This window comes from Chaetodon auriga, chromosome 14, assembly GCF_051107435.1.
Source record: "Chaetodon auriga isolate fChaAug3 chromosome 14, fChaAug3.hap1, whole genome shotgun sequence".
Classification (NCBI taxonomy): Eukaryota; Metazoa; Chordata; class Actinopteri; order Chaetodontiformes; family Chaetodontidae; genus Chaetodon; species Chaetodon auriga.
Window position 1 is genome coordinate 3,398,364 of NC_135087.1, and position 13,289 is coordinate 3,411,652.

General features: G+C 47.5%; 1 protein-coding gene across 1 annotated transcript in view; it reads left to right on the top strand.

Annotated features, from left to right (window-relative positions):
- The window catches only part of atrn (attractin), a 114,625-nt gene that overhangs the window by 8,412 nt on the left and 92,924 nt on the right, over positions 1-13,289 (top strand). The window contains exons 2-6 of the mRNA XM_076748178.1: positions 3,332-3,415; positions 5,690-5,803; positions 5,972-6,100; positions 8,941-9,137; positions 11,826-11,994. Of these exons, the coding sequence (XP_076604293.1) occupies positions 3,332-3,415; positions 5,690-5,803; positions 5,972-6,100; positions 8,941-9,137; positions 11,826-11,994 (693 nt within the window). The remainder of the gene's footprint in view (positions 1-3,331; positions 3,416-5,689; positions 5,804-5,971; positions 6,101-8,940; positions 9,138-11,825; positions 11,995-13,289) is intronic.

Sequence of the window (13,289 nt, forward strand, 5' to 3'; positions counted from 1 at the left end):
TAACACAGTGATTTAATTTTACATGTGATAATGAAGTAAATCATCATCACATTTCATTTGCAATTCAAAAACACATCTGTATATCAGGAAAAAACATGCTTTCTAAACTTGAAGTATTAATAGATAAATTGAAGACGGCATGTTTCTCACCGGACGTGATTCACAAAGTCTGCTCCACATGTGTTAAATGAGTCTGGACAGCCATGTGGTTGGTGGAGGCGAACAACAGAAAGGTGGTAATTCAGGTTTTAACAAGAGTGTTGGTCTAGCTCAGCTCCTGTTTCGGTCCCAGATGTGTTCCTGGCACAGACCGCTGTCCTTTAAGGGCCCTTTATGTGCTCCACCATAATAAACCCATGAAGGGTGAAGTCGACCATGTTTTTGTACTTTCTCGCTCTTGTAAATGACCATAAAACTTCTCCCAGTGGCTTATTATAACACCGTGTCACCAGGTGCTGAGGGCTGTGCTTTTAAAAACTCACTTTATGGAATGTTTTTTCATTAAAAAAAGGTTTATATAAGTCAGCAGCAGCTCGTCTTTTCTCGGGAAATACGTCCACAGACCTCAGACTCACACGTTGTTTCTGGAAAGACAGACATCGCTGAGTCGTTGTTCAGATGTCATGTTTCAACACTTTAAGCACCACAAAGGAAATTCCATTAACCTCCACCGTACTTGGACGGCAGCAAAAGTTTCAGGTGGCGATTTAAACCGTCTGCCCGCTGAGATACGACCAGACGAGGAACGTTTGTCTGAAACTCTGTCCCTGTTTGCATCCACAGCCAGTGTTTGTTTAGCACTAAGTGAATGTAGCTGTTCTGTCAGTGGTCACTCTCTTGTCGTCTCAGAGCTCTGGTTGTAGCAGTGTTGACGGCGGTGCTGTGTTGTGCTGTGTTGGCTTCAGGTGAGTCTGGAGCCTCTGATCCTCTGAGGGAGCTCTGTTTTTCTGCTAGCTGGGAGAGCTGAGAGTCCCCGCAGACCTGTGCTGTATTAGCACTGAGAGATCTGTAATTACATCGTTAGTGTACTCGTTAGCTAACCGCTGAGACCTCACCACGTTAAAAGGCCTGGGTGAAACTGCTCTCTTTAAACACTTAGAGTACAAAGAGAGAGCCAGCAGCGTTCAGCAGAGCGCTGCAGAGAGGGATTCGCTATCTGTTTGGTGGTAAAACACTTCATTGGCTGATACGCTGACTCTAAGTCATCTGAGCTAAAGAACGAGTCCTTCCAGTGCGGAGATAGCAGAGGAGCGTTATTGCAGTATGGAGTCATGTGTTTGGCCTCTGCCGCCGTCATGAAAATCTCAACACCCTTGGCCTTGGACCTTGAGCCGCCCAGCCCACGCAGCTGGGGCTGCTGGCCCGCGCCGCAGCCGCTATGGTTTCAGGCTAAAGTTTGCAATAACAAGAAGTTTTAGGACGCTTGTTGCCTAGATGCAAAGAAGAATACACAGCAGGGATTTCCCCACAAGTTCAGCGTATGATTTCTATCAACATCGAATCATATTTCATCATTAGTGAGCTGAATTGTGAAAGAGCAGCTTCCTGTTTTTGTGGTGGAGTTAGAAACCTAAAAGTGAATTCACATGTCCAGCATTGAGCTCTTATCGACGCGTCTTCAGGCTGGTATTTTCATGGCGGTGCAGGGGAGGAGTGTTTCCTCTGCTGCTCTCTCTGTAGACTTCACTCTGAAACTGTTTTGGAACAGCGCTGTGACTGGGTGTGTTCGCAGAGTCATCGCACCCAGAGACCTACATCAGTAATCATACAATGTCTGACAGCATCTAAGTGTCCCCTGTGTGATTCAGCTCCTCTGTGCTGCTGTGTCATCAAGCTGGAATTGATCAGGCAATTACAGAGGCCGGGCGCCGTACTGTGCCATTACAGCGTTTGCGGCCGCCTGTCGCGGCGTCCGCCTCGGATAATAATTTGCTGCGAGGTTTAATCATTCTCAGCCCTTCAGCTGTCCCGTTCGCTGCTCGCTCAACCGCCAAAGCTGCACCAAACGTAGAAGTGAAGTGGCAGAAGTTAGTGTTTACCTGCGCCGTCTCCGCTCGGCCCGCTGCCTCTTGTGTAACAGTGTTGTGCGTGCGTAATGGTTTCTGTGGCGTCACTGCAGAACGTTAGAAAATGCAACCTGAATATTTGAACATGTGCCGCACAGCCTTTGATTATGACCTGAAGCCTGTTTTTTGGTTTACTGAGCTGACCTTGACCAGTATTCTGGAGCTGATAAGAGATAAATGACACTTAGGGCTGCTGATCGAATTATTCATTAAACCAGCAGGTAGTGCGCGTGCCTCACAGCAAGAAGGTCGCCAGTTCGATCCCCGGGTCGGGCAGGGCCTTTCTGTGTGAGCGTTTGCATGTTCTTCCCGTGCATGCGTGGGTTCTCTCTTCCTCCCACAGACCAAAAACATGCTCATTCGGTTAATTGGTGACTAAATTGTCCTTAGGTGTGAGTGTGACTGGTTGTCTGTCTCTATATGTTGCCCTGCAATCGACTGGCGGTCGAGGGTTCATGGTGTACCCCGCCTCTCGCCTGTTGACAGCTGGGAAAGGCTCCATCCCCCCCGCAACCCCGAAAGGGACAGGCGGTATAGAAGATGGATGGATGGATTAGTTTTGAGTATGAAGTGAGAAATGCTGACGTCACAGTGGCATAAAAACAGCAGGCCTCACATCTGAGACGCTGGAAACAGAGAGCTTTTTGTTTAACGAATAACTGATTCCTATTCTGCCAAATCGATTTCTCAGTTTAATAGTTTGTCAGATAACAAGACTTAAGAGTCCACAGCCATGCTAGCGGCTCTGTGACGCTTCCATTAGGCACAGCGGTGCTTTGAACTAAATGCTAATGCTAACACGAGCGCCTGCGAGCATGACTCAGGAGCTGAAACTTGTGGGGATGTCAGCAGCTTTGCAGGCGTTTGGTATTAAACTATAAGACCTAATGATGCCAATGGAAGAACAATCAGGAATATTCACCCTGAACCAGATTTCACGACAATCAGTTCTGCAGCTGTTCACATATTTCAGCCTGGACCAAAGAGCCCCTGCAGGCGCTCTGCTAATGTGGCTAAAAAATACCAAATATTTGCTTGTTACAGCTTCTAATTCTTCTATTTCATATCACTGAGGTTGAATAACATTGGGGTTTTTTTGCATGGAATCTGCAATTCTCTTGCTGATCTTTGCTGGGATTGTGGGAGATTCAGGTCTCAGTCCATACCTGCCGCATCACGTCGCACCCAGACCGGCAGCAGAGGACGCAGTCTCCAGGATTTCAGCCTGTCTAGACTAAAACTGTCCCGTCCTTTCTGTCTTCCAGGTTGACGGGGCCCTCGGGTTATCTGACTGACGGTCCAGGAAACTATAAGTACAAGACCAAGTGCACCTGGCTGATCGAGGGACAGTAAGTAGAGCGCAGATCCAGCACCGGGGGGGACGTCCCAGATCAGGACAGGACAACATGATCCTGACAACTGCTCACAATGTTGGATTTTCTGTCCAGACGGTTTAAACATGTTGCGATCCAAAAGTAACAGAAATAGATTTTTCAGATGATCTTTCGGGGTGGTTAAACGTCTTTGCTGCGTGTATCATCCTGAGCCAAAAACCCTTCACATCTGCTCTGCTAAGAAGCCAAAACAAAGACCGTAGACACACTACATGGAGGCGATAGGCTTTTATTGGCTCCATGGAGAGAAAAGGCTGAGGACGGATTCCTGAAACCTTGAGACAGTTGATGTGAAAAGCAAGGCTGCGGTGAAATCTTTGCTCATGATGAGGCTCTTCGACGAGAGCCGACCAGCATCGGGAGTTTACAGTACAGATGATGGATGGAAATGAGCGGCTGAGTAACCGTGAGAAAGTCTGTGCTCCTCCTCCGTTGTTTCAGTCAGCATAAACACGCCACAGAGCATCGATTAAGAGCGATGACTCTCCATTTTTTTTGGCCGTCAGCTCATCTGAACCATAAACTCTTTGATTACATTTCCATTTCAGGCATTTCGCCAACGCTCTCGTTCAGGGGGATTAACCGCCGCCGGCTCGGTCGGGGCTCGGCAGGTCACGCTCGCGTTCTCCTCGACAGGACGTGTAGATGTTACGGGGTCTTGAACTCCTGACCTCCTCGTTCCTGGACGGCTGAGACACCCTGTCGTCCAGCGTTTTCGTTACACGCTGATGTCAGGTTTACGTGCTGCCTGGAGCCCATTCTGAGCGACACGTGCGCTGTATGCATCAAAATGACGAGGACGCGTAGGAGGGCTCTCATAAGCCTCGGACACACGGTCACTCCACGCTTCCTCTCCAGCTCAGTGTGTTGAATCCGTCCACGCTGGCCTGGAGTGACTTCACCGACTGAGGAGCAAGATGTGGCCGTGTCATGTGCTCCGGCGCCGCGCTCAGACGTCAGTGACACATCTCTCCAGTCCTCCCTTTTGATTCTCAATTTATTGGTCACATGTCCCCTCTTTTAATTGAACCTCGGGGCTGCTGCCATCCCTCCGTTTACATCTCTGCAAGGGGAGGGAGGAAATATCGGGGATAAATGAAATTGTGAGGAGAAAAATGTGACTATTCATAACATTTTGTGGATATTTTGTGCCCTCGCTGTCAGTGCCCTAAATGGGCCTTTGTGTTCTTTCCTCCCCTTTTGAATGATTTCCTTTCGGGATATTAACTGAATTTGGAGACTTAAGAATCTCATGAACGTCTTCAATGAAGAAATGATTAAATGAGCCTGTTTTTTGTCCTGTTGTGCAGCCTTGGACGCAGCGTATGTTTGTGACATGATGCAATACAATATGCTTTATTGCCCTTAACAGCTGGACTTCATAGCTGGTTACATTTGATTTAAGTTCTTTGGATTTATTAAATTGAATATCAGACTATTAGACTTCTATTAATTTTCCATGATTTGCTCTGTGGTTTCATGCAGAACTGGCACCAGGGGGACGTTTCCAGCACGACGCTGCTGCTCTTGTTTTGCTGCAGGTGGTGAATGTTTCCACCATATCACCTGGTTAATTACTGACCTTTTATTCTGCTCATGTGGGCATTTCGTTCTGCAGTCGCCCTGTTTAGTTAGTGAAACTAACTTTGTGTGCAGCTCAGGTGAGCGTGAACGAGCATGAAGTTGTGTGTTTTTTCTTCAAATATTGACACTTCGTATTTAACAAGTGATGTAAATTAGTTGTTAAGGTGGAATTCAAAGCAGGAAAGTCACCAGATCTCCTCATTTTCACACAGTTAGTGCTCCGTCTTGTAAATACAGTTTATCAGTTTGAAGTTAAGAAGTGGTTCTTGTCTTGGAAAGAATTTAAGGCCAACAAATAGAAAATAAGCTGCTGCATTGTTCGTGTTCCCCGGGCTCGTCTGCTCCTTCAGAGTTGGACCTGCTGTGTTTAAAAAAAACGCACCGCTTGACCACAAACATTAAATAAAAGGTTTTGGGTGGTTGGATCTGTCAAAGCTACAAAAGTCCGCTTGTTGGACCAACATGCAATCAAACCAACTGTGTCACAAGCTCTGTGTTTGCGCTCCTTTAGAAAAACACTGGTTTCGGTGCATCAGTGCATCCAGTTCTTGATTCTTGAGCTTATTCTGATGCAAAGACAGACTTCTAATGGCCGACGCATGCAGAGGTTCCCATAGTTTTCCTGTGCTTGTGCGTGTTTTCCAGGCCGAACACCGTGCTCCGATTACGGTTCAACCACTTTGCCACAGAGTGCAGCTGGGACCACCTTTACGTGTACGACGGAGACTCCATTTACGCCCCCCTCCTCGCTGCTTTCAGGTACGTCGACTGGTGCTTTGACTGGAGAGAAGTGGACCAACAGGATTTACAACAGTTACTAAACCCTCCAATTTTTCTGGCTGCCTAATGCATCTCAACGCTGGAGTGAAATGTGTCTAAATGGTTAAAAAAATTCTGTTGAATGTCACGTTTGTGTTGTTGTTTCAGCGGTCTGATCGTTCCTGAGCGTTATGGGAACGAGACAGTCCCGGAGGTGGTGTCTCAGTCAGGCTACGCCCTCCTGCACTTCTTCAGTGACGCTGCCTACAACCTGACCGGCTTCAACATCTCCTACAGGTGAGAGCAGCACATCCAGAAAAGGATTTCTTCTCCTGCTTTCTTCATTTAGAATATAATCAAGGCTTCTTCTAAAAGACTTGCCGTTAGCTTAAGTTTGTCCTCCAAATCAAAGGAAGTAGAAACTAAATGTGCTCATTTGTCTTAGAAGGTTTTCTCAGGCCTTTCCTGGATTGTGGAATCGTCGCCGGTATGGCGGCTTCCACGTATCAGATGGCTCATAATCCTCTCCAGCTGAGCGCGGCGCTGGCAGGCCTCGGGGTTTGCATCTCTCAGGGTCCAGGCATGCATTCACGATAGTGTCAGTCGGTGGATAAAAGTATCTGCTAAACGACATATACTCCGACGCTGAGCCCCTCAGTACAAATCATCTGTGTTTTACTGGCCGTGGAGCTTTATCTAGGTGAAGGGCCCACTTCGCACCCTTCTTTGGGACGTGATGACGCATACAAAGCTATCACTTTCTGCATGATTCAGCCCGAGCGCTGGCTCGGCTGGTCGACAGCGTTCAGAGGATCACGTCAGGCTGCTCGAGTCCGCTGGCTGCAGTGTGTTTTAGTCGCATCGATACACCGTCGCCTACCTGTCAGGCACAGTGTGGTGTGTGGAGACAAAGAAAGGCCGTAAGAGGGGACCTTATTGAACATTTTCCATTGGGAAACACAATCACTGCTACATCCTTAATGTTGAAATTTACCAATGAACTGAAATATGGATTTTACTTCCCATGTGTTTCCAACATTTGTTTGGGTTGAATTAAACTGTTCAATACTCAATAAAATGTAGTCCAGCTCCTCAAATCCTCATGATCATTTTCACATCTAAACACTAAGTCATGAACACTGGTTGAATTTCACATGACTTATGAAATAGATGATAAAATGTGAATTGTTATGGCCTTTCTTTGCTTCCGTACGTTATAATTACTCAAGCTATGAACGAGTGTTTTTCTGCAGTAGGCATTACAGACATGTTTACATCTGCAGAGGACACAATGGACCCCTGCTCTTTCCCTTTGCTCGTTGCCACTGTCGTCATTGCGATGGGCTTGAAGATGGGCTGAGAAACACAGAGTTGGATGAAAGCGAAGTGCTCCCCTGGTCTTCGGTGCGTCTGGGAGGGGCGGAGGAGCCACAACATCAAACCGCCCGGCTGCCCAAGGAACATGAAAGGACGACGAGGACTCTTTGTGTCGTCTGTCTCGCTCTCTAACGTGTTTGTCTTCAGTCTCTCGCTTTGATGGGCAGCGATGTTCTGGAAACAAAGCACAACTTTTGACACTGACTCGCTCAGGTTGTTCTAAAAAACATCAGGAACATCTTCGAGTCAGTGAACTGATCTACTAACGAGTTTGTCTGAGTGCTGAACGAGTCGCACTGTTGCGTCATTAGCTTCAACGTGGATGCTGTTTATGTATCCTACTACAATGAGCTGCTTCACTAAATGCGCACTAGAGCCCAGATATATCTTAGTCCAGTTGGATCTGTCCATTTACCTGCAGCTGCTTTCATTCTCAGACACTTCAGAGCGCGTGTCTTTGCTGATGGTGCAGCCGGCAGCGAGGTGGACGGCAGCTCCGTCGATAACAACAGTTGGACTCTCATATAAGCAGACGTTATTGTCGGATAAGTGAGGGGACACAGAAATGCCGCCGTTAATGCTGCTATAATGTCTTTGTGTCCGTTCTGTCTTCTCTATGTGAAGCACTCTTGGTGCTTCTGCTTATTGCAGAATCGATTTGTGAAGCACTTTGAGCTGCAGTTCCTGTATGAAAGGTGCTGTGAATGTCACCGTTCTGTGGATTTAACGGCCATGTTGATGGGACGTTCTCTGACCCCATGTTGTGCTGATGGTGCTCTTCTCCGGTTTTAATTTGGCATAATTATATTCTGACTTTTGGCGCCACAGTTCATCATGTTTTGGGTGACGGCAGCAAACAGGCAGGATAAATCCTCCATGGAGGCAGCAGCCGTGTCCCAGTTCCAGGCTACATGCTACGTGTGTACTCCTGTACTATACACTGCTTGTCATCGCATGCTGTTTTTGAATTTAGTATTGAATGAAAAATCAATGAGCTTTTCCCTTTTGCGCTAACAGGAAAGGAGCAGTATGTGTGTCAGTGGCCATCAGGCGCAGATTGACATTGAAAAGCTGCTGTCAGTTAAACGTGACAAAGCTGCTGTGAGTGGAGCTCCACGTGAAGATCGTCTTTTTTAATGGTCCTCAGCAGATTTCTGCACGTTTGTCTGCAGCAGACGTGAGATGTGCTGCCACTGGAAGGAGTGCTGCTCTCATTCCAGCAGCGCTACCTTTATGCATCCTGGTTTGACTGCGGTGGGTCTCCAAGAAGAGGAGCTTCGGCTGCTGGCACAAAAAGTGTCAAGTGGGTGCTAACAGAAGAGCTAAATGTGCAACATAAAGGACCTGTCGAGAGACACGGAGAGCGTCAGTAGTGCTGTTTTACTGCAGATTGGCCGTGTTTACCATCTGCTCTGCTGTGCCTGTTGTGACTTTATGTCTGCTGGTTGCCGCAGCCTCTAGCTCGATGCTGTTCCGGTGCAGGAGGCCCTCCGAGACGAGTGACAAGCCTCCAGGCGGACGCTTGACCGCTTAATGAGGGAGGACGATGCCGACAACAACACCTTATGCTGTGTGAAGGGGAATTGTTGCATATTTTATCTTAAAGCCTGGAGACAGCCGAGGCGTTGCTTGCACCAAAGCAGATGTAACTCAGTTGATGAAAGGTGTTGCTGATGTTTTATTCAGGGTCTATATTTCAGGCAGAATTTGAGTCTTACTCTATACTCTCCCTCTCTGTTTCCTCCCTCCCTCCCTCTCAGGGTGAACACATGTCCCAACAACTGCTCCGGCCGCGGCGAGTGTCGCGTGGGGAACTCCACTGGCTCGGTGTACTGCGAATGCGAGGTCAGCTGGAAGGGGCCGGCCTGTGACGTCCCGTACTGCCTGGGTGACTGTGGCTCCCCCGACAGAGGCCTCTGCAAGGGCAAGACGTGCGTCTGCAAGAGCGGATGGCAAGGTGGGCCGGCACTGCGGCAGCGTCGCTTCGGCTGCCAGCGAGCGCATTGTCTCGTACGCTGAGCTGGTTTGAATTACCACAGTGTCGTCAACAGGCCCACACACGCCAAACCCTCCTCAGTGCCTTCAATAAGCTTTTCACCTGGTCTACGTATTATTAAAGGCTAGTGTCTGGTTTTTAAACCTGGACCCTATTTTTACGTATCTTTAGAGGCAAAATGCTTTGGAATAGGTCTGCTAGAAGTGCTTCCTTTTGCTGCTGACAAATAAAACAGTGTGCCTCCTTCCCGTGTCAGCACTGCTTTATGGATGCAGGTATGGTGCTTTAACTAGTAAACAAAATGACGACTAGATGCAACATCTCCGCTTAAGCCTTGATTCCTGTTTGATGCAGAGCTGTTGGATCACAGGATGAAGCAGATCTGAGAACAGTGGAAGGCTGCAGACCACATGTGACGAGCCTGCCTCCAGACTCCTGCATCGCGCCCACATGTGACTTGTTAATTGATTCGTATCGAATGAAAGAAGAGAAACGAAACGTAAATTCAGTATGATTGTCGTATAACTGAGGTTGTCAAATAGTGTAATTGTGTGCTCGATGGGACGCCCACTTAATGTCTGAAAGTGCAGTGGGACACAGCTCATATAATTAGGTAAAAGACGTGTAACTGAGAGCCAGAAAAACTATGTTTAGGCTTTAATGAAGGAGTGCTGCCTGATGAGCCTCCGGGGGACGGGGACGGTCTCCAAGTCGAAAACAACGTGTTATAGTGGAATCTGTTGAAAAGTCCTTATTTCAGGGCCAGGTTTAATGCCTCTGTGTGAATCCTTCCCTCAGTGTACAAAAAAAAGGAGCTTTAGAGCCATTTTCTTCTAAAACACACCCAAAAACAAATGAAAACAAACCTTCCCAGTAAATATCCAGTGCAGCTGAGCGCTAAGCGGCTCCAGTGAAGCGGGTGGAGGTTTAGCAAAGAGCGTTACTGACTTGATCCGTCCAGATTTTGCCTGTTTATCTGGTGATTCAACCCAGCGCCTCTTCAGCTTTAAGCCTCCACCACTGTTACTGAGGCTCCCGCTGCCCCCACATCATCCATCTGCTGTAACCTGATGGACTTGACGCGAACTTTCTGCGGGATCAGCTTCCTCGTCCTGTTGGTTGACTCATGAATATGGAGTCTTTTTATTCGGAGATGACCTGACACTACGGTATCCTTTCTGAATCGGGCCATATGGGCGTTTTAACCGCTCTATTAGTTCTTAAACGGCTCCACTGTGCCAGTCTGCACAAGCAGAGACAACGGCTTAATTTAACTGCAGTTATATCAGCAGCTCAGTGTGCTCACGATCTAATTACCAAAGCTGAGGGAGTTGAGAAGCAGACTGGCGTTTTCTTTAGCTTTTATTACCCTGTCATGGTGTGTTAGCCGAGGAATAGCACACTTAGTGTACTCTGTGCTGCCAGCTTCCAAATGAACTCATTTTCTGCGCCAACCAGTGCAAAAGCAGAGACAGATGCCTGTTTAGTCAAGCCAGCCTTGCATTTAATCTCTCTTTCACAGATGCGTAGCCTTCAACAAATTACATCTTTGAGGGAGGCTGAGGCCAAGTTTGTCTTATTTATGGAAATGCCACTGAGGTGCAAAGGTGGTTTTGTTTGCCTCGCCATCCTGGAGGCTTATTGAAGAATATTAGCCACCGGGGATTTTTTTTTTCCGCCGCTGAGCAAAACAAAAAAGCAGAATGGGCAAAGTGACCTTGATTGCTGCAGTGAATCACAACACTTCCTGTCCTGTCACGTGGCCACTTCAGCATTGTTTTGATAACGATCAATAAGGAACTCCCCCAGCTGTTAACATCCTGTCTCTGCTGCGAGATGGAGCGATAGCGCTAATCGGTTGGTAAATGTTAGATTCCAGGCAGGCTTTGGTCTCTGTCTTTCGTCAGGTGGGACGGGCAGACTGCAGATGAACCAGATGAACAAACCTGCACCGTTCGACGCGGCGCGGGCCGATCTTTCTATTTCTGACTCTGCAGCTGTTTGCCAAAAAACATCTCCGAATCTTTTCCCTTCATTCAGAGGCGATTCCGGTTTATGCCGCTGTTATTGTTCTCGTCCAGTAACGGGAAGGCAGCTCAGGCCGGGGTCGTCTGTCCTCAAACCGGTCATTCCACCGACATCCATAAGCCCTTAGTTAAATCTCTGCAAACATCAAAAGCAGCTTCCTCGCATCTCAAAAACTACGTCCTCATGCTGAATTACTCCACACCTGCATAATCAGTCTATTATCTGAAGGCTTAAATGCTTCTTTAACCTCTCTGCCCTTTCTTTCACATCTCGCTTTCATAATTCAGGAGATGAAATCAATAATGGATCTTCCTTTTTTCCCCACCTGCACGCTCGGTTCGTGGAAAGCAGACGGCCCCGCTCTTGCACGCTCTGCTGAACTGCAGCACATTAAAGTGAACTGATGAAGCCCGTGAAAGTTTAATCCTCCATTAACGCCAGAACTTTCTCGCCGACCAGAAAGCTAGTTTGTTTTTGCGCTGATTCATTTTGTTTGTGTTTCTGTCTCTCTTAAGGCAGCCTGTGTTTATCATATACAAGTGCAAAATAATAAATGAAGTGAGCCTCGTGCATCACTTAGCCTCCCGTGGAGCCCTGACTCTGGCTTCCTTCCCTCCTCAGGTCCAGACTGCTCCGTCTCAGTGCCTGCCAACTCGTCTTTCTGGAGCCGGGAGGAGTACGCCGAGGCCGGGCTGGCCAGGGCTTCCCACAAGGCCGTGGTGGACCAGGGTATCATGTGGGTCATTGGAGGCTACGTCTTCAACGCCTCCGACTATCACATGGTCAAAGCGTAAGTCCTCTCCCCTGTGAGCATCTACCCTCGGATTGTGAGCGTTCGGCTGCTCTCCTCATCCAAGAGTGCTGCGAGACACGAGTCCTGCTGTTGCCATGCGACTGCAGGGGATGCGCTTTTGAAACACTGCTGCAAAAATTTAAATATTTTTAACTCGCATGCTTGTTATACCGAAAGTAATACTTGGCTGTCAGCGCTGTCAGGAAGAAGCCGCAGGACTTCCTGTCTGTTGGAAATCGGCAAGAAAAAGCACAGCTGGGCACAGACTGAAGGATGTAATTAAAACCAGAAGATTACAGGATAGGCTGACTCTCCTCACCCCGAGCTCCACCCAGGAAGGTCACACTTATTCCCTCGGCTCATATTTTGGATTTATGGGTTTCAGGCAGGCCCTTTTTTATCTGCTCAGGGTATCATATGAGGCTGTAAAGGAGAATTCTGCCAACTTTCTGTGTTTTTCACCTTGACATCGTTTGATTGGACGGTAGCGTAAATCTCCTGTTCAGCTGTTCAGCTCGTTTCAGTTTTACAGCAGTGCTTTCCTTCAGTTTGTCAAACAGAACCATACAGCCAACCTAAACATAAGAAACCCATTTTGGCCCTTTCCCGTCTCTTTCTGAGGAGGTCGGTTGGTTTAGGGTCCAGGTGTTTGAAGTTGTTCGACTTTGGAGCCTTGATAGCGGCACGTGTTGTTTATTGCCATCGCTGCAGTTTATAAATTTCAAGATAAGCGCAACCCATAAAAAATCATTAAAGTTGCACCATCAGGTCCCATGTGTGCAGCTCCAAATGGCAAAAACAACGAAGGAAATAGTTCAGTTTGGAAAATACATTAGATCGATCAGCTGTTAGCTTAGCTTTAGCATTAAGACTAAAATCACTGGGAAAAAGCGAGCTGGATGGGCTCAGGAGTCTCACCTGATGTTTGGACTCCTCCTTTAGATACTCACTCATGTTTTACAGTGTCAGTAAACTAAACACAGCACACGCACGCAGCCTTGTTTTTTTATGCAGAGGTTTTACCAGCCGGAGTGTTTTCTCGCTGCTTTTTAAGAGACGATTTGGATTTTCTGTTTGAAGTTTTATTTTGAATTCCTTAGCAGTGCTTTGAGCTGCTCTGTGCAGACGCTTGTATCCTCAGAGCACAGTAATTCATCCTCCAGGCCACATGTGATGTCTGTTCTGAGGTGGGTTGTTATGCGATTGTTCCTCTGCATCTTACTAACTTTAAAAGGGAGGAAGTTATGAGTCAAGATTTCCATTTCTAGCAATGTTCCCCACAGGCTGCGTCT